Raw genomic sequence first — 23,601 nt, 5'->3', positions numbered from 1 at the left:
TGCTGGAAAGAGCCAAGAAAGAACCCGTTACATTTCGGACAAAGAGGCGGATGAAGGATTTTCTATCGCTAACGAATTCACCAATATCCCAGTGAAGGATTCATTGATCTTGATGAAAAACTGTCCAGATACAAATCCAGATCGGACACAAAAACTGGAAGAATTCAAATGTCTCAGGATGAAGAGGAGGAGTCTATCCTCCAAAAGCATGTTGCCAACAGAGGTGCTATTTAAAATCTAACACGCAGTTTAAAACGATTTTCAAACAGTCTTAACACTGTTTGACAAAAGAGAGCTGCAAAAATATGTCTCCATAAAGTGGAGTCCTGAGGGCGGAGCTCCAGAGGAAGAGCCTGGTGTGGAACAAAGCAGAAAAGGGATTAGCTCCAGTTTTAATTCCTCCGGCGAGTCCAGCTGCTGGTTTACTTTTCTCCCCTCCATCCCTCCTGTCTCACCCTGTCTCTCCCTGTCTCACACTGTCTCACCCCTCTGTCTCTGCTCTCCCTCGGCGGCTGCTGTTTTTTCCCGCTGCCCTATGGCCGAGGCCAGGAAGTGTGTCCATGGCGACAGCAGGACGTGAAGCCTCATCTTGTGTCAGTCACGGACTCGCTCGTCTCCACAGCACAAAACCCGGCGGCTGCAGCTCCTTCTAACGTCTTGTTTTCCACTAGTTCCACGTTGGGGAGAGAGTTAAGTGTCATTCAGGATTCCTTCAGTGGTCGTTGGCGAGGACGCGGACTCTACATGTGGGCGCCGTCGTCTCGTCGTCATTTGGAGCCAGAGTCAGTCTCACCTGTCAATCACGACCCTTCACCCCATTTTTATAGCATTGAATAACTAATTAAAACCAAACTCGGTGGTAGAGTTCGCACTTGAACAAACATCTGCTTAATAAGAACTACATAAACTGACAGAACCCATCAAATCATATATTTTAGTTTGGTCTATGCCACATCTACTAACATGGAGGAGGCAGGGGTGTGTGGCCTTTACTGCAGGCAGCCACAAGGGGGTGATCAAGAGGCAGTAGATGAACAGGTGAAGATACGTTCACGTGTTCAGTTTGCTGTGTGTCGGTCTGTGTTGCATGTACACGCAGGGATGTGTGTTTAAAGAAAACAGCATCAGGTTTCACGAACGAATCAGTCGCCTCCTGCACATTTGACTCATTTATCTTTTCCACGACTGAGCCACAAATCCAGGATTCTTTTCTTTTCATTCTTGAACTCACACTTTCACTTTTCCTGATTATTCCTGCGAAACACTTTGGTAGTGTTTCTCTCTCTGGGTAACCTTTACCCTCTGGTTCTGTGCAAGCTCCTGCCAAAAACTGAGGGGTATCTGTATTCAGGACACATCCACACGGAGCCACAGTGTGTGTGTGTGTGCGTTTTGTGTGTGTTTGTGTGTGTTTGTGTGGCACTTGGGAGGATTGATTGTTGCCTCTGCCTACACAAACTCCACCAATGCTGCTCTTCCTGAAGCTTAGAGAAAAATCAGAGGGAGGAAAATGCAAACATGTATGTAAACAGATTAACACACGCGTGTGGTGGTAATCACGTTCTGTTTCTGAATGTTCCCGTGCACAACAAGATATAAGCTTCATTAAATCGTTATAAGAAATAAAAGATGCTTTCCAGTCAAGACAGAGTTATCCAGTGATTTCTTAGGAGCTGTTTAAGTGTTTTAAAATCAATAAAAGAAAGAAAGGTTTAAAGACACAGAAGATGAGGTTAAAAGAAATAAGAAATCAATTTAAAATAACGAAAGACATTAACAGGATCATGAGACCAAATCAGGCTGAATTTAGATTTCATATCATTAATAGTGTGACAGGAGCGGATCTGTTCTGAAGCTCGGGGGCAGCAGCAGAGAAAAGCTCGGACCCGTTTCATTCAGAGACGAGAGACGGAGACTGAGAGGAGTTGAAGTGACGATGACCCGTAGACAGAAGACGGACGAAGACGATGATGTGGAAACACAAAGATTCTTGGTATAAATGTGCTGGTGGAAGCTTCAAGGACATTTTGGGGACAGATAATTAAGATGACGGCGACAGAAATGTCCGTGATTAATATCTCAACTGAAACCAAAGCGGCTACTAGTCACCAGCAGAGGTTCACTGTTAAAACACTCCCAGATGAAAACAGTAAATCCTCTTCTTCCCGAACGAGAAGCTAAATGCACGGAGCTCTTCAGTGAAATAATCCTTCATCCATTTGTATTTTATCAAACAGGTTTAACAACAACCCAGCAGGTTCCACCATCAGCTCCCTTCACGAAGCACAAAGCTTCAATCAGCTCCGCTCTCAGCTTAGAATCAGGTTTCGTTCTCAATGAGTCGATTCAGGATCGTTCCACGAAGAAAACATCTGATTACAGTAACAGGACCTCTCTTATTGTGAAGGTTTTAAAGACTTAGAATCGTGAAATACACGAGGGAAGAGGACGATGTTATTCTGAAGCTGTTTCCAGACGTGCACTGAACTCCAGAGGGGCTGCATGTGAGAACACAGGAGTCCTGAACTTCTCCTGTAGAAAGTCCAAACGAGTCCATGTGAGAACACGGCAGGAAAACTCACAGCGAGCGAGTGTTGATGACGTTTCTAACACACAAACCTGAAACTACCAGGAAACAAATATGTCAGAGAAGAGATTCTAATCCAAACCAAGGATGAATAATTTGAGTTTCTTCCTCTTTCTCTTACGTCTCAGCCTTTTGCAGCTTCCGTCACTTTTCTATTCACCAAACAAACCTTTAACGGCAAATTAAAAACTTTTGATGAATAAAGCGACGTTTATTCATCTGTAGTTTATTTATCAGCGGGTTGTTTAAATAAAGGTTCTCAGTTCGGACAAAGGCTTCGTCACACTGAACAAAGTTAGACGAGAATTTTGGAAATAAAAAGCTCTATTTTTACACTCAGCAAATCTTCTTTTCTCCTCAATGAAAATTGGGCCAGTGGCCTATATTCCCCGTCGCTCCGCTGCTTCTCCCCAGATTAGTGCTTCCTCCTCTCCTCTCCTCCTCTCCTCCTCTCCCTCTCCTCCTCTCCCTCTCTCTCTCTCTCCCTCCCTCCCTCTCCCTCTCTCTCCCTCCCTCTCCCTCTCTCTCCCTCCCTCTCTCTCCCTCTCTCCCTCTCTCTCTCTCCCTCTCTCTCGCTCTGGGCTTTTGAACTGATAAGTGCTGGCAGTGCTCGCTGCCTCGTTGGACAGGGGGCCGTCTGGAAGGAGCCTTTCTCTGTGTCCCTTCCCTCTCCGTCATCCCTCTCTTTCTCCGTCCCGTCCTTTAATCCCGAGCACAGTGTCCCTCTCTCAGCTCTTCCTCTTTTCCCCTTCACCCTCCCTCTCTCCTCCGTCCGGGCCTGTGGTGGGACTGGGAGCGGTGATGGAACCTGGGCGTCCGGACCGGGGTCAACCCGGTGGTGGTGGGCAGAGAATCTCTAGCAAAAGCGAATCTGAGAGAGAAACGTCAGGAGAGGGGGAGCAGAGGAGGAGAGAACGAGGGAGCAGAGATAAAACAGAGGAGAAGCTGTTACACAAGGTCTTTTATTTGCCGCGTGTACACAGGCAATGTTCTCGGCGGCGGCGCGAGAGACATCAAAGTGAGATTAATGGTTAGAAATCAGGTCTAATGTTTCCCCTGCAGCAAAAAACGGTGCAATGGTGTCGTCTTCAAAGCCCGCCCTGTGCCGGGAGACTCGGGGGAGGAGGCGCGAAGGAGACACTGGGAAAAGTAAAGGTAGAGCGGTGATGACGGAGGGAGGCACAGAGCCGTCTCACTGCTGAGGATGATGAGGATGATGAGGATGATGAGGATGATGAGGACGCAGAGCGGGGGCGGAGCATCGTGTTTGACCTTTTGATGCCCAGATTGTCCCTCAATTGGGGACGTGTGTGTGAATGGACGTGTGACGCTTGTCCATTAAAACACAATGTCATCTTCGCTTAAAACAAAAAAAAACATGGAACGTCTGTTTGCAGAGAAAAGTCTGAATGTTTCACGTCAGCGGACTAACTTGAGTGACAGCTCACCACTGATATGAATAAATCATAATACGTCCATTACTGTGGACGCATATTTTTCGGATGTGGGGGGATCATGTCCATTACCAGAGCTGTAACTAAGTACATTTACTCAAGTACTTCACTTATTTCCATTGTATACCAGGTTTTACTTCCACTAAATTCATATTAAAGCAACAGCCACTAGTAACAAATATGACGCCTTGTTGAAAGTTAAATTACCCAAAAGTTTATAAAAAAGCTTCGAACAATTTCCCCAGTAACATACTGGTTTCACACGTTTTTCTGCATTGAGTAGTTTTACTCTGCCGCTGGTCAGTACTGTTTTTCAGAGCAGCAAAGAAGAAGTGATTTATGATTTATTTAGTTTTTGAGTTGTTTACTGTTTGATTAAGTCTTTGATTTGATTTATTTTTGCATTTAAACAGCTCTTTAAAGGAAGTAGTTGTTGCGTATTGCTAGATTTATTTATTTTTGTTCTTTTTCAGTTGTGACTCTGTGTGATTGCTCCTGTAAGTATTTGGTTTAATGGTTAAACGTGACCCAGGCTGCACGACAACGAGCAACCATCACTTCCATACATCTTACGAGCGGATAATGAGACATTTGCAGCAGCTGATACTTCCGAACAGGAAGTCAAATCAGCTCAGACCGAGAATCGAAACTCAAGCTGCCTCCAACCACCGCGGTGAAAATGAGAAAGGGGGCACAGCGGCACGCCAACAGCACGGTGTCATTCAGGAGCCCAGCACGCCGCCGCCGCCCTGCAGCTGTGCTGGTTAAAGCTGCTGCACGTCGATGTGCAGCGAGGGCTCGTCCACCGCGTTTCCTCCTCCCCGGTCGCCGTCTGCAGGGGGCGCTTTGTTTGTTGTTTGCTGCCGGACAGGAAACCTGCAGGGAGGCGGGTTGGGTTCGTTTAGCGCCTGCAGCACTGATCGATGCCTGTTGGTGGAGAGACTCTGACTCTGCAGGGTTTCACACACCGACTCGGGCGTGAAGCAGGGAGGGAGAAAAGGATCGAGAAGTCATTTATACATTGGAGGTAAAAGTAAAGTCGGAGCACAACTTTGTCCTCTTGATGAACTGATCACATTAGACTGGAATAAAGATTAGTTTAAACTGAAAGTGCACTTGTTGGTGGAGACGTACGACCACAGGGCGGTAACACGGTTCTCAGTGTGTTTCATAAGAGGAAAGCACGAGAAACAACAGCAGAGAGAAGCACGTGTGGGTTGAAGTGAAAGGATCCAAAGAGTTAAGGCAATTTGTTCCTCGCACAGATGCTGAATTCCTTGACTGGATGAGCACGAGAGAGACTCCTGACCCGAGAAGATGGAGGCAGACGTCAGCTTCGACCTGAAACTGTGTGCGATTCAGCCTCCCACTCTCTGATCCCCCACCGGCTGCAGGACTGAGGAGGCTGGTTATTCTCAGAGAGAGAGAGCGAAGCTTCAGAATGAGCGATGCAGAGAAAAGAGCTGTGTTGAGAGAGGATGAGATTTAAGATCGCTTCAAATGTGGCACCTTTTTAAAAACATCGTTCATTTTTGGAGAGCTCGGCCGTTTTAGAATAGACACCGTCGCACATGGAGCAGATTTCTGTAAAGTCGAGGTGAGTTTCGTGGGAGATTTAAAGATGGCGAGTGGGCGGGGACTCCTACTCTCTGCCTCGCAGTCCATCTGAGTGAAAGTGAGAAAATATCCTGAGAGAGGGAGGAGAGGAGGGGAGGGTTCTGAAAGGTCAGGGTGTATTTAATGAGAGATGTAATGACGGAGAAAGAGACTAACTGCTCGTACGATCCGACTCCGACATGTGAAATACGCAGGAACAGGACAGAAGAGCACAAAGGGAGGATGGGAAGAACGAATCAGGGAGAAAAGGAGATGTGGAGTATTTAATATCACACTAAACCACCTTGTTAGGTTTATGAAAGATGGGACAAAAAGGGACTTTACACCTCTAAGACCAACTGAGTGAAAGTATAAAACTGTAAATAAAGACGCACCTCCACTTCCTCCCACTGTACAGAAATGAAGCCAAAACATCACGGATACGAAACACGACCACCATCTTGCACTTTTAGTCATCAACTAACATGGAGGAGGAAGGGTTTAAGACCTATACTACAGCTAGCCACCAGGGGGGCGATCAGGAGGATTTGGCTTCACTTCTGGGAGCTGTTATGTCGTCCATCTTTATATACAATCTATGATCCAAACACATAAGCTTTGCCCTGATTCACGGGTTGCATCCTTCGGAGAACGGCCCCTGAATCGAGACCCATCCCAGGGAACAACTAGCAACCTGTCGCAGCTGCTGGAATGACTCGTGTCTTTATGGAGGCTTTGATTCTGTGTGAAATCTGTGCAACAGAGTTTATTCCTTATTCCGAGAGACTGTTGGGCTGCTATCCTGGTGGTTCTGTTGCCATGGTAAAATATAAAGGCTTTTCTCCGTGCTGAAGTCCAGCACTGTTGGCCGGGCGCTGTGTGTGTGTGTGTGTGTGTGTGTGTGTGTGTGTGTGTGTGTGTGTGTGTGTGTGTGTGTGCCGTTGATAAAAGGGGAGACGGAGGAGAAAGAGTTGCGGAGTGCGCGAGCGTCAACATGCATCATGTGACTGTCACAATGTGGCAGCGAACAGATCAACAACATTGTCTCTTTGTTTTTCAAACTGTAACTGAAGCTGTAAATGTTTCAGAACTGCAGAACTACTGAAGTCCAATAATCACTTTATAGGTTTGATGTTTTTTTTTTTCTTATGTGTCAATCATCCGAGTGGGGGCTTTTATTCTGAAAGGGGGGGGGGCGAGGTGAGGAGGGGAGGCAGGGGAGGGTTTCTGCCCTGTCGCTAGGTAACAGTCTCCAGGCCTAAAGGCAAAGCCAGGTCTGGTTTCCATGGCAACGTCATTGGTGTGGAGGGTGAATGGAGTTTTTGGTGGTGTGTGTGTGTGTGTGTGTGTGTGTGTGTGTGTGTGTGTGTGTGTGTGTGTGTGTGTGTGTGTGTGTGTGTGTGTCTGTGTGTGTGTGTGTGTGTGTGGGATCTCAACAAAGAGAAGCACTCGGCAGGTTGAGTATCAGAACAGTGAGATATGAGGCTCCTGACGGGGAGTTGATGTGTGTGAGTGCACGAGGCCGAGCTCTTCCCAGCATTTGTACCTGACGTGATCTTTCCCCTCCGTGCACGCTCGGCCTCAGGACGCTGTTTGTGCGCTTGATGGGAAACATGGCTCGACTGCTGCCGCGAGCAGAGATCACGTGGATGAGTCGCCGGCCTTTATTCCGTGCGTGTGGAGACGAGCTCCTCAGACGCCATCCGCTCACACGGTGAAACCTGCGGAACCTCGTTCACCACTGAGCTAAAATATATTCAAAGTGTGTTTTTTTTTGTTGTAGTGTTCCATCTGCTAACATGGAGGACGCAGGGTTCGTGACCTATACTACAGCCAGCCACCAGGGGTCGATACAAATGATTTGGCTTCACTTTTTCCTCCTCCACAATCCTGCAATGACATCAGAAGAGCAAGATGGTGGCTTCCATATGATATATTTCGGCTTCATTTTTTTTACAATGGGAGAAAGTGGAGAGGCGTCGTCCATCTTTATTTACATAAAGTACTAGAAACTAGTTGCTGCACAGAATGAGCCGGTGGTGAGAGGTGGCATTTACACATTTAGTCAGGCTAGCACCCCCCCCCCCCCTTTATGCTAAGGTACAAAAACTCCCTGCTAAGTTGCCATGACTTTAAAATCTGTCAGAACTGCTAAAGAAAACTGCTTCGGCACTAATAACCTTCCATATTCAGCCCATTACACTTACAAGAATAATGGTACATGTTCAAAAAGGGCTTATAGAAAATAATATTTTGAGAAATTTTACTTTTTTTACTTTTCAGACCTTGATTTAATATATAGCTGAGTGATACTTTGTGATTATAATTTCAATGACAACTCTTTGTCTCACATTTAAACACACACACACACACACACACAGACACACACACACACACACACACACACACACACACACACACAGAGGCTGCAGAGACAAAAGCATGTTTGTGTTGGTGAGAATGTGAAGCACAGTGGGTCTCTATGTGTGGACGCAGTGTCAGGCTCGTCCCAGAGACACCGGGGGGGGGGGGGGGCATGAGTCGGAGGGGATTTCACAGACTCGCAGCATGACCACAGTTTCTACAGATAAACCACCAACATGCTCAGTTTTGACCTTGTGGGACAGAACTTGTTTTTCAGACTCAGTCTCTATGATCATGTGTTTCCATATTTTTACGGTAAAATCTTGGACGTGTTGTTTTTGACTCTGCAGCTGACGAGTTATTACTGTTTCACTTGTGATCTGCGACGCACGCAAACAAAGACTTACTGCGTTTACTGCTTCAGTGTCAGGAACAGAACAAGGACACGTCACTGAGAGCATATATATTTAATACGGATTCCTGTTAGTGCCAAAAATTCATTGGAGCTGTTGTAAATATTGTGCTGTAAGTATGTTATATATTATATATTATCTGTGGACGACCATTTCAGCACTTTAATTAAGTTCCTGCAATTTTGGTTGAGACGCGAAATAAAAACAAATTAAATGTTCATATGATATGTTTAAGCATGGTCTCATAGAGGCCTCTTTATTGAATGGTTGATGGAGTTTAAAGAGGCAGAGACAGGGGGTGACCGGGGGGGGGGGGGGCGGGGCGGGGCGGTAAGACTAAATGTAGCCACTCTCTCCATTGTTGTTTTTTTCTCCCCCTTCTCCTCTAAAAAGTACACAAAAGCAGCGCCAGTCCATTGTGGTGCAAAACAGAGCAGGCAGGGCAACACACACACACACACACACACACACACACACACACACACACACACACACACACACATTCATTCTTTCACTCCCTGCATCACAGACACAATTCACAAGCTCACGAGTGGAAGCGCACACACACACACACATCCACTTGAGTGCGCGCATATACATGCAAACGTGCACACACACGATTCAAAAAACTTGCACTTGGAGACAGGACACACACACACACACACACACACACACACACACACACACACTATTCAGACCCTCCATGTATTCACTGAGTTAAGGTGCATATCCCTGCTCTCTCCCACGCAGAGCTTTGTGTTGCTCTGGTTTGAGAGACATGAATGTGACATTTAAGACTGAATTCACACACACACACACACACACACACACACACACACACACACACAGACACACACAGTAAAAGCGCTCTGTCATCACTGTGCTCTCGCCCTGAGGCTGAGATCGTGGATCAGACAAACCAAACGCCACCATTAGACATTAGAGAACAAACTAATCTGACCTGAAATCAGCCTCTGGGACAGTTACATCATTAATCATCTTTACTTTAAACTTTATACTTTTTATTGTTATTATTTTCCGATATGACTTTGTCTGTGGAGCATGCAGAGAAATTGATCTACTCACTTGTTATTACGATACGTTATATATATTTTTAGTTGATTATAACTCTTGATAAGTCGTCATAAAATCTATTTTGTTATTTTTACATGGAGGAAAAAATGTTTCCTCTTCAGCTCTAAAGCATCATCTCTCTTCCACATGTCCCTGTGAGCTAAAGCTGAAGACGATTAAGTAACGATCGTATTGCTGCACACACACACACACACACACACACATACACACACACACACAAACACACACTCGTGCTTATTCAGTGTCATGCAGGCCCCCTGGTGGCCGCTGCGGGTAACACGGGCTCTGTTATATAGGTCACACCACTCGTCGCTGAGCTCTTCTGGGTTTTTCTGTGCAGTGTGTTTATCTGCGATGAGACCGAGGGGATCAGAGGCAGAGCGCCGTGCCACTGCCCATGATGCACTGCACCGAGCGGAAGCCTCTCGCCAGCTGCATGGAGGCCAGCGACAGGGGGGGGGGGGGGGGTAAAACAGAAATGTGTGTGTTTAGATTCACGCTCATGTTGTAGGAAACTGTTTCGCTCCCCGAAGTTGATGAAGATTCTCAAATCAAATCGGTGAATCAGCTGAAAAGCAGCTGTTGACCTAAATCACGTTCACCGCACTAAACTACTGCCTCGTTAAACTCGATCAGGGCCGGGGGGGGGGGGGCGGGGGATGTGGTTTTTCAGTTTTAAAAGCAGGACGTGTTGGTTTCACCTTCAGATTTTGCAACGCTTTCACTCGAAACCCTGCACTTGCACTCAAATCAGCTCCTGCTTGTGCTTAGATTTGCTCTGCTTGCGCTCAAATATTTTGTTGCTTGGACGCATTTCACAGATCGGAATGCACCCGCTCTACCCACCTACCTACCAACTTACCCACCTAACCACCTACTGGCCGAACCATCTACCCACCTACCTACCATCTTACCCACCAAACCACCTACTGGCCGAACCATCTACCCACCTACCTACCATCTTACCCACCTAACCACCTACTGGCCGAACCATCTACCCACCTACCTACCATCTTACCCACCTAACCACCTACTGGCCGAACCATCTACCCACCTACCTACCATCTTACCCACCTAACCACCTACTGGCCGAACCATCTACCCACCTACCTACCATCTTACCCACCTAACCACCTACTGGCCGAACCATCTACCCACCTACCTACCAACTTACCCACCTAACCACCTACTGGCCGAACCATCTACCCACCTACCTACCAACTTACCCACCTAACCACCTACTGGCCGAACCATCTACCCACCTACCTACCAACTTACCCACCTAACCACCTACTGGCCGAACCATCTACCCACCTACCTACCATCTTACCCACCTAACCACCTACTGGCCGAACCATCTACCCACCTACCTACCAACTTACCCACCTAACCACCTACTGGCCGAACCATCTACCCACCTACCTACCATCTTACCCACCTAACCACCTACTGGCCGAACCATCTACCCACCTACCTACCAACTTACCCACCTAACCACCTACTGGCCGAACCATCTACCCACCTACCTACCATCTTACCCACCTAACCACCTACTGGCCGAACCATCTACCCACCTACCTACCATCTACTTACCCATTCTACCTACCCACCGAACACCCGCCTACCTACCACCCAACCTACGAACCCTCCCCCCCCAACTTACTTTCTCTACAGTAGTGTTTTCCTGGATGTTTGCAATCGTGAGGATAAAAAGATGCACACGAAGAGCTTGACCCAAATATTTTAATACCCGAGACACGAGCTGCGATCCGAAACCGTGCGTGAACTGTGAAAGTCGGCGTTTGCCCGTCGTGGACATTCTCTGCTTCGCAACACGTCTGAATCACTGTCTGTTTTTCTGCCTCTTTCACTGGGGTTTCTTTTTGTTGTTGTGCTCTTGTTTTCTCACTGCCTGCTTCTGAACAACAGCTCACTTGCCAACAGACAGACACACACACACACACACACACACACACACACACACACACACACACACACAAACTGCCACACACACACACACTGACAAATGCCTCATCTCTGTGAGGATAACATAAACCCAGCGAACTAGACAACGCTCCTTCCATGACGATCTGTAACCACAGCGTGTCTGATCACTGAATCCTTCAGCAGCTGTTCCTGGAAACCTCTGAACCACCTCCTTCGTGGGATTTTATTTATTTTGACAAAGGGGGAATTGTAGAATATCACCACTCATACCCTTCAATTGACGATTATTTTATAAATAGATCAGGTGACAATAGAAGACTGAACTCTCTCCCGGTATCATCCAGTATATTAATCCGTCTGATTTCTTCTGCTCTCAGTGGCTCGTTTGTGCTTTTCCATCGCTGCTAGCGTCATTAGTCAGGACGTCCCAGCTGAGTGTGGGAAGAAGCTGCTGTGCACACCGACGACTTTAACAACATCGAACCCTTTCTCCTCTCCTCTCTCCAGAACAATGGCGGAGTACAGCTCTCTGCTCAGCGACCTGTCTGAAAACATCACCAACGAGGACCTGGAGCAGCTCAAGTCGGCCTGTAAGGAGGACATCCCCGAGGACCAGAGCAACGACATCACCTCCTCCAAGGAGTGGTTCAGCTACCTGGAGAAGAATGACAAGCTGGCCCACGGTGAGACCTCACATCACACATGTCACATATCTTTGCATCACGTGTGAAAGCAGCTCTGTGACCTTCTGAGTGAAAACGCCCTCTAACGACACCTCCCGTGCAGATAACCTGTCGTACATCGAGCACATCTTCGAGATCTCGCGGCGACCGGACCTGCTGACGAGGGTGATCGAGTACCGCACCACCGTGCTCAAGATCTCCGAGGACGACGAGATCGACACCAAGCTCACACGCATCCCGTCGGCCAAGAAATACAAAGGTAACCCTCGATGCAGCAGCTGGTTGTTACCGTCCCTCTGATGGGGAAGGAGTTGTTCTCTGGATGCATGTTCTTCCAAACCTGGTAGAATCCTGCCCTCTAGTGGTTGAGCAGAACACTGTCTGAACTTCAGTGCTCAGACACAAACCGCATTATAAATAATCTACAGATTAACTCTGTGAATACTTAGAAATTAGAATAAGAAAACAAGGTCTAGATTAATGTTTATGTATCTATAAGGGAAAATAAATGCTGAATAGTCCTGGTAATATTTGTAATGAGAAAGAAACTAAAACTTTTAAATTTATATCCTCATTATATTCGTTTGTTTCTCGTTTCAAAAGTGAAGCCAAAGAGTCTCGATTGCCCCTCCTGGTGGCGAGCTCCAGTACAGGTCATAAACTCCTCCATGTCAGCAAATGGGACATGGATCAAAATAAAAGTTCATCAAATAAAATGTTCTTAAAGATGGTTCCTGTCATATTAGGGACAGTTTTCCTGTAAGTTTGATGAAATTAGTTTGATTCCATAAAACCGGGTGAAACGTCATGATTGACAGCTGAGACTGGCTCCTGATTGGTTTGTCTTCGGCACAAGATGGCAGCTTTCATATGCTTCCTTTGTGGGAAGTGGAATGAAGTGGAGGTGACCTGTACTGCAGCCAGCCACCAGGGGGCGATAAAGATACTTTGGCTTTACTTTACTTTATATAAAGTCTACGATACAGAACCACAGATGCTAAACTGGATGTGATGGCTTCAGATATTTTAGTTTGAGATGCAGATTTCTTACGATGTTCTTTCTCTTTTCTCTTTTTCCAAACCCCCCCCCCCCCCCCCAAAAAAGACATCATCCGCCAGCCCTCTGAAGATGAGATCATCAAGTTGGCCCCTCCCCCTAAAAAGGTGTGAGGGTACGACTCCCCAGCCCTGATCGTACAACTTGATCTCTTCACTCCTGGCACTCTAATCAACCGACCAACCAATTTCTGACCAGCCCCATCACCCCCCCCCCCACCCACCCAGGCTTCACCCCCATCACACTCCTCACACACACACACACACACACACACACACACTTCTACACACACATCCAGCCACGCCCACTTCCTCCCTGCACTAACACAGAACCACACAGGCAGCCGCCTACCGACAAAGCAGCCAATCACATCGTGGCGTTTGCAGCCTCCTCCCAAGATGAGGGAACACGGGAAGCTGCAGGGAAAAAAGACGATAGAAGAAGAAATCTGGAAACGGATCGACAGTGTGTGTGTGTGTGTGTGTGTGTGTGAGAGAGAGAGAGAGAGAGAGAGAGAGAGAGAGAGAGAGAGAGAGAGTCCTGGATTTAATGCTGTTCAAACTGTGATGCAGTGTGTGTGTGTGTGTGTGTGTGTGTGTCTGTGTGTGTGTGTGTGTGTGTGTGTGTGTGTGTGTGTGTGTGTGTGTGTGTGCATGACAGTCGAGGATGTGACGGTTAAAACAAAGACGACATCCACACATTTGATTTTGAAAACTACAAACTTCAAAACTTAACAACGAAAGGAAATTTGAAGACGTGTTTGTACGTGATCACGACTAACGTGACTCTGCAGATTTCTTTTTTTTTACTTCACCTTGAATGTGCAAAATTATCAGAAACTTGCCAAACTGAAAACTTCTGGAGATAAAATTTAACAAAAATGTTTAATAGTTTAAATGATTGAAAACAATTTTTTTTAAACAAAACTCAAGTAAATGAAAATTAAGTTAGAAGAGAGCTTCATCTAAATGGTTTGTTTCCACAACAGCGCTAATTTTAGTGTAAAGCTGCAATATTTGTTTGTAACGTGAAAGGATTCGAAATTTGCTCATTTGCTTTCTGGCAAATAAGCAAATTTCCCCAAATGTCTAACTCCCGTGTGGTTCATAAAACATCTGTTATCAAGTTGCCATGAGTGATAAAACATAACTTTATCTCAAAAGACTCGACAGTTACGATGCATTCCCTTTACTCTTATGCAGATTATTAGATCGTGTTTAAAGAGCAAAAAAAAAAACAAGTCATATTTTAGAGGAAAATATTTAAAGTTTCATAGGAAAAGCCAATATTTGCCTTTAGCTTATAGCCAAGAGTTATTTACAGAAAATAGAAATCAAAGCCGTTCTTTCTATAGGACGGACGCTCCCGGTCCAGAGGTGGTCACACGTGTAAATATACAAATAATATATTGAAAGAAAATATAGCAGAAATAATTTATCGACGTGCCGTGTTCCATAAAGGGGACGCAGCAAAAAGCAGCAAATTCCCACAGTACGTTCAGTTTCATTTTCCACCAATTGAAACAATTCGGAGCCGATATGCGAACAAATTAAGAAGAAAAACACCTCGGACGACATTAGAGAAAACAAAGTATATTAAAAGTATATTTTGAGCGATTACATCGGATGTTATATTTAAAGTGTGAACATGACGCGACACGAAAAGAGACAAATTAACCAACGTTTCTTTCACCCGTTTTTTTTTTTGTTTTGTTTTGTTTTGTTGCCATTTCATTTGTTGCACAGACAATAACTGACCAGAATGTGATTTCTCTTTGAATCAAAGGCAGAGGAAGGAAACGGTAAAACGAGGGGAACGTGTCAAAAAGAGAATTTTGGATTTCTGATGCACTCGGCGGCTCGTGACCCGCTGACTCGGCCGTTCCCGCCACGCGCCATCACGATAGCGACTGTTGAAACTTGACTAAAATAACCGCTCTTTTGAACACTGTGTCTCTCTCTCTCCCCCCCCCCCCCCCCCCCCCCCCCCCCCGACGAAGCCTTAGCCGACTTTGCGTTTACCCCAAAAATTGTTCACGGCTGCGTGAGATTGTGCGTGAGGCGAGCGCGGTTAGTCAAAACGACTCTCGCTTTTTAAAGAGAGCGTTGCTACTTTTATTTTGAAACTTGCTAAGGACTTCGGTGTCGGTCTGTGGATCTGTTTATATAGTCATTTATCCCAGCCTTATAACCCCCCCCCCCCCCACCCCCCCCCCGACCCCAGTGCCAACGACCAAGACTTTTGTTTCGATCGCAGCGTTTGCGATCGCTTCTCTTCTCTTATTTTGTAGTGCTTGCCGTAAACCGTCGTGTTGAACTGATTTGTGTTCTATGCATTTTACGTCTGTGGGGAAATTCTGCACTGTCACGTACCTTCGAGAACAAACCACGCAAACAACGGACTGAGCGCTTTCATTGTGACGAGACCAGATCATGATATTCTTGTGTTGAATTTGTGTGACGCATGTGCTCACTGCAGTGGCACTTGACAGGAGGACTTAGAAGTTTGTCGTTTCTGGAGAAATTAAACACTTGCTTATTATACAATGTTCATCGTTTGGAACTGGGGGAAAAAAACTTGTAGAGGCCAACACACGTTTTAGTCTTTTGCAGGAAAAGTCTTAATGTACGAAGACGTCCGATCGTCGTCTGATGCCTGAACACGAGCGGCGAGGACGTGTTTCTCTCCATCGTGAGACCATCTGGTCTGTGAGACTGTTAGAACCTGAGATTAATCAAATGTTTGACTCGTCGGAGAAACTCACATCCATATATTAGAAAACTGCAAAACCCTTCATCATCATAAAACAGAGTGTTTTTACCCGGGTGGACTTTCCCCTCAGTGTCCCGACTGTCCCTTCTCACTTGGCCGGACCCCAAGTGAAGCGGTAGCTGCCCCCCCCCCCCCCCCCCGTGGTCTGAGCCTGTAGAACACAACCTGGGGTCAATCACAGGGCGGGGCCAGTCCCACTTACTGCTATGACCTCTGGGTAAAGGTCGTCCCCCCCACAAAGCAAAAGGGCGAATTTCAGCTTGTGTTTCCATTCCTGTACAAATATATCAGCGAAGGAGAAGTCGGGCCATTGTGTTTTATTTTTCTTCGTTTTGATTTGAAGTGCTGTGTGAATAGCAACTTGTGACTTTAGGTGTTTTTGACCAAGTGACTTTTATTCCATTTTATTTCATTTAGTTTTACTCAGTAGGCGATGTTAGTGAGTCTGTGGTATTTTGAGTATCCGATATCTGTACACATCAAAATAAATCTAAAGAACCCCGACTGCCTGATGCTCTGGATTCTCCTGGTTGACGCTGACGTTAAAACGTCTAATTCAGGTTAATCACTGAAGTACTTAAGATTCATCCGAACATGGCCGTGCTGCACCCCCCCCGTTCTCATCACCAGGCAGATCCCATGTTTGTGTTGCTCAAGCGTTTTCCTCCGTAGCCACTGGCACATAATATATCAACATATCAGTCACTAATGATGTCAGAATTTGGATTTCCATGTACCGAGTACATATCAACTTAGTGAACGCTGCAAAGTACAAACCTACTAAAATACGTGTCTGTATTTACGGTGAATACCTGAATATAACCAATATGTGGGTGTAGCCACAGTAGATGAAGTAGGACGTGAAGAGCCAGATCCTGTGTCGAGGTTTTTCACATGTAAAACTTAACAATTAAAATCCAGACAAGATTCTCATTCCCCCTTAAGGATAAGACTGTGTTTTCTTTCTTCTATTAGGTTGTAAATATGTATTTTGAATATATATCCCTGTGTTTGTTTTTGAAAATGGATTAATTTATTTAATGCCTGTGTGTTGTTGGTTTTACGTGTCCTGGTTTTGTTTTTACTAACTGGAAACAAGTCAATGGGATGAAAAAACCTTGAGTTGAGCAGAACCGGCATCGACACTTTTAGAACACGTTACGTTTCTGCTGTTCGGGCTGTGGCTGATTGTTCTGCAACAACGAGACGAAAAAAAAAGAAAATGCGATTCTCATTTCATTGTATTAACGGACGTGTAACATATTATGTTTTACTGTGTCGTACTTGATCAGATGTGTGGTGGTCACTGCTTGTAAAATGATTTTATTCAGAGTTTCCGAATCATGACAAAAGATAAGAGCGCTCACGAAAACCCATCACCCGCCATTTTGTTTTGTATGTGTCGTTGTGTCACTCGCACCGACCGCAGGAAACTGAGCGAGGATCGGGTCGCACGCCGTTCGTCGCGATGCAGAGAAAAGATTTCAGACCTTTGAGAACAATTAACAAACAGGTTTCAAGTATTTTCCTCTTTCTACTCGCTGGAAGAAACTAACTGGGTAAAAAGAATCTGTTCAATATTGAATAAATAAATGATTTAATTGTGTATAAGCAACTCAGCAATAAGTACTTTTATTTAGTTTAAGAAGATCCAGAAACTGGAGTTAGATAAAACTGCTGAAAGAATCTTGACACGTTAGCCAACTAATTAAATGACAAAATAAAGATTTCTAAAACAAAATGAAATAAAACTTTAAAAAAACACGATCATTTAATATCAAATATTGAATTTCGTGGTTGATTTATTCATTTTTTTGCGTCATTTCTTTAAATATACTGTTTATATATTTAATATTGAACAATTGAGGCTCCATAGATTTACTGGCTACGTTTTAGTTCTGAATGTTTTAAGGCGACTGGTGAGACGGGACGTGATGAAGAGTGAGGAGGTGGATGCAGATCAGTGCCGGGCAGAGAAGTGGAAGTAGTGACGAGTAGATTTTGAGGTTTTGTAGCTTAGAGATAAGAAACATCAGGCTGTACAGTGGTGAGATCAAAGGCTTAACGAGGCTCGTTAACGTTGTGAAAGTCCGGTCGTCGAGTCGAGGCGAGTCGAGCAGCTTCCAACCGCCGCGGGAGAAGTCGCTGGACGTTCCTGAATATTGTGAAAACTTATTTTATGTTTTTTCCTTTTAAATTTTGGCAAATACAAGTTTACATTTCCTGCACAAAAAAAAAAGCAAAGTTCCACAATCTTAATGGGTAAAAGTGCCAACTTGTTCTGATCGCAAGCTGCTGGGGATCATGGCCTCACGCTCGACCTTTGGCGACTTCTCGTGATCTTTGTGTCGGGTGTTTTCTGGCGCGTGTGTGTGTTTTGCAGTTGAGGAAAATAGAAGCTGATTCGAAGTCTGAGCTGATGTTTCTAGCTGGAGAGGTTTGATCCGTCTCCGTGGTAACATGAGGTGACAGGACAGAACAGTCTAATTAAGGTGTGAGCATTAAACAGATCATCTCTAAACCCCTGAAGAGTGAAACCTCCAACCTCCAAGCGTTGAAATTCTTTAATCTCAGCTGCCAACTTGACCTTTAACGTCCTCGATGTGAAATTGAACGATAGAATATTGTGAAAATACGAAATGCTGCAGGTCTGATAAGCGCAGTGGGATGTTCTCTGGTGTTTTATCTCGTAACGCGCTCCGTCGGTTTAGACTTGTTATCCTAAACAATGTGATCGTGCGGTTACACCCGTTGGCCGACGTGCACGCGGCTGATTGGCTCAGAGACGACGAAGCGACCCAGCGATGGCGGCGGCGGCGGCGAGGAGCGTCATCACGTCACTCATACATTTTCCACGTACAGCTCACCACGTGAACCCAGTCGGACGCCATGGACTCAATGCTGTTAGAAACTTTTGCTAAGATTTTCCTCTCACGGGGCAAAAGACGCACTTAAGGATTTATTTTGCAGCGACTGCAATGAAATATGACATGAGGTGTTATTAAAGATAAATTCAAAGATGTGGCTTTTTGTCATGATTTAAATGAGACTGAACTGAAATTATGCCATTGTCATTGTGCTAAAATGAATATAAATATTATATATTAAAATATATTTGCTAACCTATGTGGTGTCGCTTGAAGTTGCTTTTTGTCAAAGATGTTAAAAGATCTTGAAAATACAAAGATACTGAGCAAAGAAAAAGAATCAGTACAATCACCTTCACGTGGGAAAGATTCAAGGTACTTGCACTTCAGTGTTGTATATTTCTACTTCAGGGGAAATATCCTCTTTTCACCACTAGTTCGACAAAATAATAAACATAATAAATGAAATATTACTTCGACCAATGAGCTCAGAAAAAAATCCATCTCTACAACACTGCAGGCTTTTATTTGTTATGAGATATTTTCATCAAGAAAAACTAATCCATCTATTTTAATATTTGTTTAAATAATAAATGTTGTCATCCTGTACAGAGAAGATCAGAGGATTTCTCTCATTTTGTAATATTACTACTTTTGTGATACTTTCCTGTGAAAGAGTATAAAGTTACTCTTGATAACTGCTCTAATGCCAAGTTACACAAAATCCTCAGAGCCGCTGCATTTCAAATACATTTTTTAATTTCTTAGAACAAGTTCATATACACTTTAATTTACAGAGCAGTTATCTCAAAGCGAACGTTCAGCTGAGGACACCAGGGGATAAACACAGAGCGTGAGACAGGTCACATGAGGAAATCCCACAGCTCTCATTGGTTCATGTGAGTCATGAGCTCCTGCAGCTCTGGACGAGCCTTGAACCGAGCTTTGAAATCGGCCTCCGTGTGCTGAGAGGAAGAGAAGAGGAGAAGAAGAAGGGAGGTTATTGTGGAAATGGTTCGAATCCAGAGTTAAAAACATGCACTGTATGTGTTACAATTCATTTTCATAGAAGGATCGACAGGCTCCAGAGGAAACAGCAGAAAAACAACATTTGCAGCAGTAAACACCTGAAAATATTCAATTTACTGTAAGAAGACCATGAAAAAGCTGATAATTCTCACATCTGAAGACCTGGAGTCGAAAACAACAATTCACGTTTATCACGGATGTGATGGTGGAAGTCTCCGGCTCACTCACCTCGTTCACAGAGAGTTGAACTCCCTCCGGTTGATGTTTTAAGAGCACGTCCATGAAGACGGGACATAGCGTCGTGTTCAGGCTGTTCAACTACACAAGCAGATAAAAGAAAAAACACGTTTTCCTCAGGAAACCAACGACGCACGACGGGATGCGAGTTTGAAGGAAACGCGAAAGCTCGGTTTTCACCTGGACGACTCGCTCGTGAGTCCTCAGCACGGCGTCCACGTACATCTTGGTGCCGTGCTCCTGCATCAGCATGACTTCCGTGGTCTTGGTCGGCAACGCGTAGCTGCAGGGGAAAAACAGACGTTAGGAAAATACTGTTACGGCGTCAAAATGACTCGTCCATCGCATTCTACTGTTCTGGGAAGACGACGAGGACACGTTCAACCAGAGGTTCCCACACTCGAGACAATCAGACGGCCGCTGGCTTTACACTTAACAGTTATCTATCAGTTACAAGAGAAGCTTTGAAATGAACTTCCAGTGGTTATCCTGATTCTCTCTACCCCCCCGAGACGAGCGTTTCAGTCCCGTCCTCACCACAGAGACACTTTGATGCTGAGCCGGTTGCAGAGGTGGTGGACGTACTGCGTGTAGCGCTCCACCAGCGTCATGTCGTAGCCCGACACCTTCACGTTCAGCGTCCCGTACGTCGAGTCCGTCGCCGCGACGATCTGCTTCATCTGATGCCGGTCTTTCTTTTTCTTTTGCTGCACAACAAAACCATTTATCACAATTATCAAGTAGAACAAAACTACATAAAGTGTGCACAGCGTCATTTCCATGTATCCTAATCAGGACAGGAGCTTTTTTTTTTTTTTTACACGAGTTGGCTTCATTGAAAAATAGATAAATACATTAAAAGAATAACTAAATAGAAAGTAGGCCCAGGCCCAGAGTCTCACCGCTTTCTTTTTCAAAAGATATTTCCAGCTGCCGATCCCGTGCGTCGGCATGCTGTGGTATCGTCCCTCGTTCGCAGACGCTGAGCCTGAAACGAAAACAACCGTCCGTTAAAGTACGAACAGAACTCGAGAGAACACGAGCGTTAAATCTGCTGCGACGTGGATTTGACACGAGAGTTTCAATCACACGCGTCTTTACTCACTCCAGACAGGATGCCGGATGCTCGGTGTGTTCCTGCAGAAGACAACCAACACAAATGGTTTTAGTTAGACATTCACATTGGTCTGTGTGGGTAAATATAAAGCATCTATAGTAAAAGGAGACACATTATACTCAAGCTCGGGCTCAACGCAAGAATAAAACCAAAACCTGTACGATAATCACATTAACCTGAGACTCAGTAATCAGTGATCAGAGCCTGACGACACAACCTTCAGTTAAATATCACCACATGAGGATTAAAGAGCAAAGCAACGAATCACTCACCGACACAAAGGAAGTGTTTGATTCCACAGGAACACCTGACGAGCGAGAGACGCCTGCAGCTGAACAAATACAACACCACAACGTCAGGTTGTTTTAGAAAACAGACGACGACACAACACACGCAGGAGGTCCAATGAATCTCATTTATTTATTTTCTGTTTTTATATCTGGTTCTGAACTTAATATTTTGGGGCTTTCAGATGTGATGTTGATTCATAATAACATTTTACAAACAACTCATCGATTAATAAAGTAAATAATCAGCAGATAGATTGGTTTAATACTTCATCTTCAAATGAATCCATCGTTAAGCGACTACATTAACGTGCAGATGTTTGTATGATGAATCATTGGCTTCATGAGTCTTAAATGAAACAACTATGACTTCTTCAATAAACTGGATCGTTGACATGTTTCAAACAGATGAGTTTGACTCCATATGATCAGATTCTCACACATTTCATATCGTGTCCAGCAGAGATGACTGAAGCTGAAGCTGCAGGGAACTCTTCTGCTTCTCGAACGACCACGAGATTAAAGCAGCAGAGAAAAATAACTCGTGATTAATTCATGAATTAACCTGAAAATTGATTATTTGTGTCACATGATCATTCGAAGCAAAGAAAACAGAGCTAGCCAACATTAGCTTCCTTAGCTGAACGACTCTCTTCCGTGTTTCTTGTTAATAATCCCCATTTATTTGTGTTATTGATATTTGAGATTGTGAATAATCTTTAAGAAATGAATCAACAGACTGAAAGTGACAGAAACCAGGTTTGACCTCTGGGACAAAAACCGACATTCAGCGGAAACAGACAAATCAAACTCACCGTTCGAAAGACGTGGTTCATGACTCGACCTCCGTGGGTTCGATTCCAGAGAGAAACACGAGCGGTTTGTGTGTCTGTGACGAATCGACACTTTAATCAACACAACTCGGACACACACATGCAGACGCCGGTCCGCACAGGAAACCAGTCCGTGCGCGGAGGCGCTCCGGGTGCGACACACGCCGGACAGAACAAAGGTTCCGGGGGAAAGACTCGAGTATTTTTGTGTTTAAAGTTATTGAAATAAAAAATAATATAGATTGTAAATCATATACCAGATAAATATTCATAAATATGAGTAATTGCATTAAAACTACATTTAAATATAAAAGGGAATAAACTAATTTAACAATTTCCTTCATATGTGCTCCTCTTATTTTACCTTATCTCACTGTGGTGCAATTTAACTAATTTCTATACATAATTTTTATTTTATTTACTTAATATTTGTGTGAGGTTAAAAGTTGAATCTTTTCTTTCCAGAGCTGTCTTCTACTTTAGATTATTATATACACTATAACTACAATCGATGACCTCGTTCTTTCATAGATATCTAAAATAATTAATTCAAACAAATGTATTTTGGCTTCTTCTTTGACACATTTGAGAAATAATCCAGAGTTTAATTGTGCACATATTTCATAAAAACTGTAATAAAAAGGCAACTCCACCACCGACCAGTTTTCAGCAGGCTTCATTTTTATATATGAATGGTTTTTGTTTGGCCGCTCACAAAATCACTCATATCAAAATAAAAGTCAGCTTCTCACATTCAAAAGTTTCAGGCCCAACAAAGCAGGTTTTTTTTGTAATAAAGTGCAAAATTCCACATCACCTGAAACTGATATTGTAGGAATAATATATGAAGAGTGCATAGGAATAATTAACAATATCTTGAACGATGCATCACCTGTTTTTAAAGCACAATGAATCATGAAAAGCAAACTCATCCTGGAGCCAACGTTAACTGTAACTTAGATTTACGTCATGCCAAGCAAACACATTTATTAAAAGTACATCTTCACTCTTTGGTCTTGCAATGTTCAAGTCTGACGTGGACGAAGCGATCCCCACAATCCGTACTCACACAGGACTCAATCAGCACACGTTGGATCAACTTCAAATATCTTTTTAGGGTCAAATCTTTGAGCCGTTTACGAGGATTCTGATCGAAAAGGCTTTCTACGGTGACGGAAAACTGGCAAACCCAAGGAATTCAGATATTTGTGCATCGAGGACTGGAAATTAATAAAATCAGTTGTTCTAGCAAGAAATAAAATA

General features: G+C 44.4%; 2 protein-coding genes and 2 long non-coding RNA genes across 5 annotated transcripts in view; 3 read left to right on the top strand and 1 right to left on the bottom strand.

Moving 5' to 3' along the window:
• Positions 1 to 13,658, top strand: part of LOC117779137 (astrocytic phosphoprotein PEA-15) — a 28,333-nt gene extending 14,675 nt beyond the window's left edge. Inside the window, exons 2-4 of the mRNA XM_034615054.1 lie at positions 11,964 to 12,139; positions 12,243 to 12,398; positions 13,245 to 13,658. Coding sequence (XP_034470945.1) covers positions 11,968 to 12,139; positions 12,243 to 12,398; positions 13,245 to 13,309 — 393 coding nt within the window. The 5' untranslated portion in view covers positions 11,964 to 11,967 and the 3' untranslated portion in view covers positions 13,310 to 13,658. The remainder of the gene's footprint in view (positions 1 to 11,963; positions 12,140 to 12,242; positions 12,399 to 13,244) is intronic.
• LOC117779142 lies at positions 1,058 to 19,094 on the top strand. Its single transcript, XR_004616930.1, has 3 exons — positions 1,058 to 1,068; positions 3,985 to 3,990; positions 17,536 to 19,094. It is a non-coding gene; the product is annotated as an uncharacterized LOC117779142 (long non-coding RNA).
• Positions 19,095 to 19,576: 482 nt separating this feature from the next.
• mrpl48 (mitochondrial ribosomal protein L48) lies at positions 19,577 to 22,496 on the bottom strand. Of its 2 annotated transcripts, none has more exons than XM_034569256.1 (8): positions 22,321 to 22,496; positions 21,491 to 21,549; positions 21,207 to 21,238; positions 21,004 to 21,089; positions 20,639 to 20,805; positions 20,282 to 20,384; positions 20,093 to 20,182; positions 19,577 to 19,800 (listed from the first exon to the last, which is right to left on the bottom strand). In XM_034569256.1, the coding sequence occupies exons 1-8, from the start codon at positions 22,339 to 22,341 to the stop codon at positions 19,723 to 19,725; spliced, it is 636 nt and encodes a 211-aa protein (XP_034425147.1). In that variant the 5' UTR covers positions 22,342 to 22,496; the 3' UTR covers positions 19,577 to 19,722. The 2 variants fall into 2 exon arrangements, with proteins under 2 accessions (XP_034425147.1, XP_034425146.1); XM_034569255.1 differs by having other exon boundaries at positions 20,639 to 20,808; positions 22,321 to 22,494.
• Positions 22,497 to 23,213: 717 nt separating this feature from the next.
• LOC117751989 lies at positions 23,214 to 23,574 on the top strand. The gene is made up of 2 exons (XR_004611955.1): positions 23,214 to 23,367; positions 23,498 to 23,574. It is a non-coding gene; the product is annotated as an uncharacterized LOC117751989 (long non-coding RNA).
• Positions 23,575 to 23,601: the final 27 nt, after the last annotated feature.

Source organism: Hippoglossus hippoglossus, chromosome 18 (assembly GCF_009819705.1).
Source record: "Hippoglossus hippoglossus isolate fHipHip1 chromosome 18, fHipHip1.pri, whole genome shotgun sequence".
In the NCBI taxonomy this organism is placed as follows: Eukaryota; Metazoa; Chordata; class Actinopteri; order Pleuronectiformes; family Pleuronectidae; genus Hippoglossus; species Hippoglossus hippoglossus.
Note: the sequence above shows the minus strand (reverse complement) of the source record. Positions and strands in the feature narration are given on the sequence as shown.

Excerpts from the sequence above, each read along its gene's own strand:
- mrpl48 (XM_034569255.1), bottom strand. The coding sequence starts at position 22,341 with ATGAACCACGTCTTTCGAACG. Across the intron at positions 21,090-21,206 it reads CATCCGGCATCCTGTCTGGA|GCTCAGCGTCTGCGAACGAG; the intron begins GTGAGTAAAGAC and ends TTTTCGTTTCAG. Across the intron at positions 19,801-20,092 it reads TTCAACTCTCTGTGAACGAG|CACACGGAGGCCGATTTCAA; the intron begins GTGAGTGAGCCG and ends TCTTCCTCTCAG.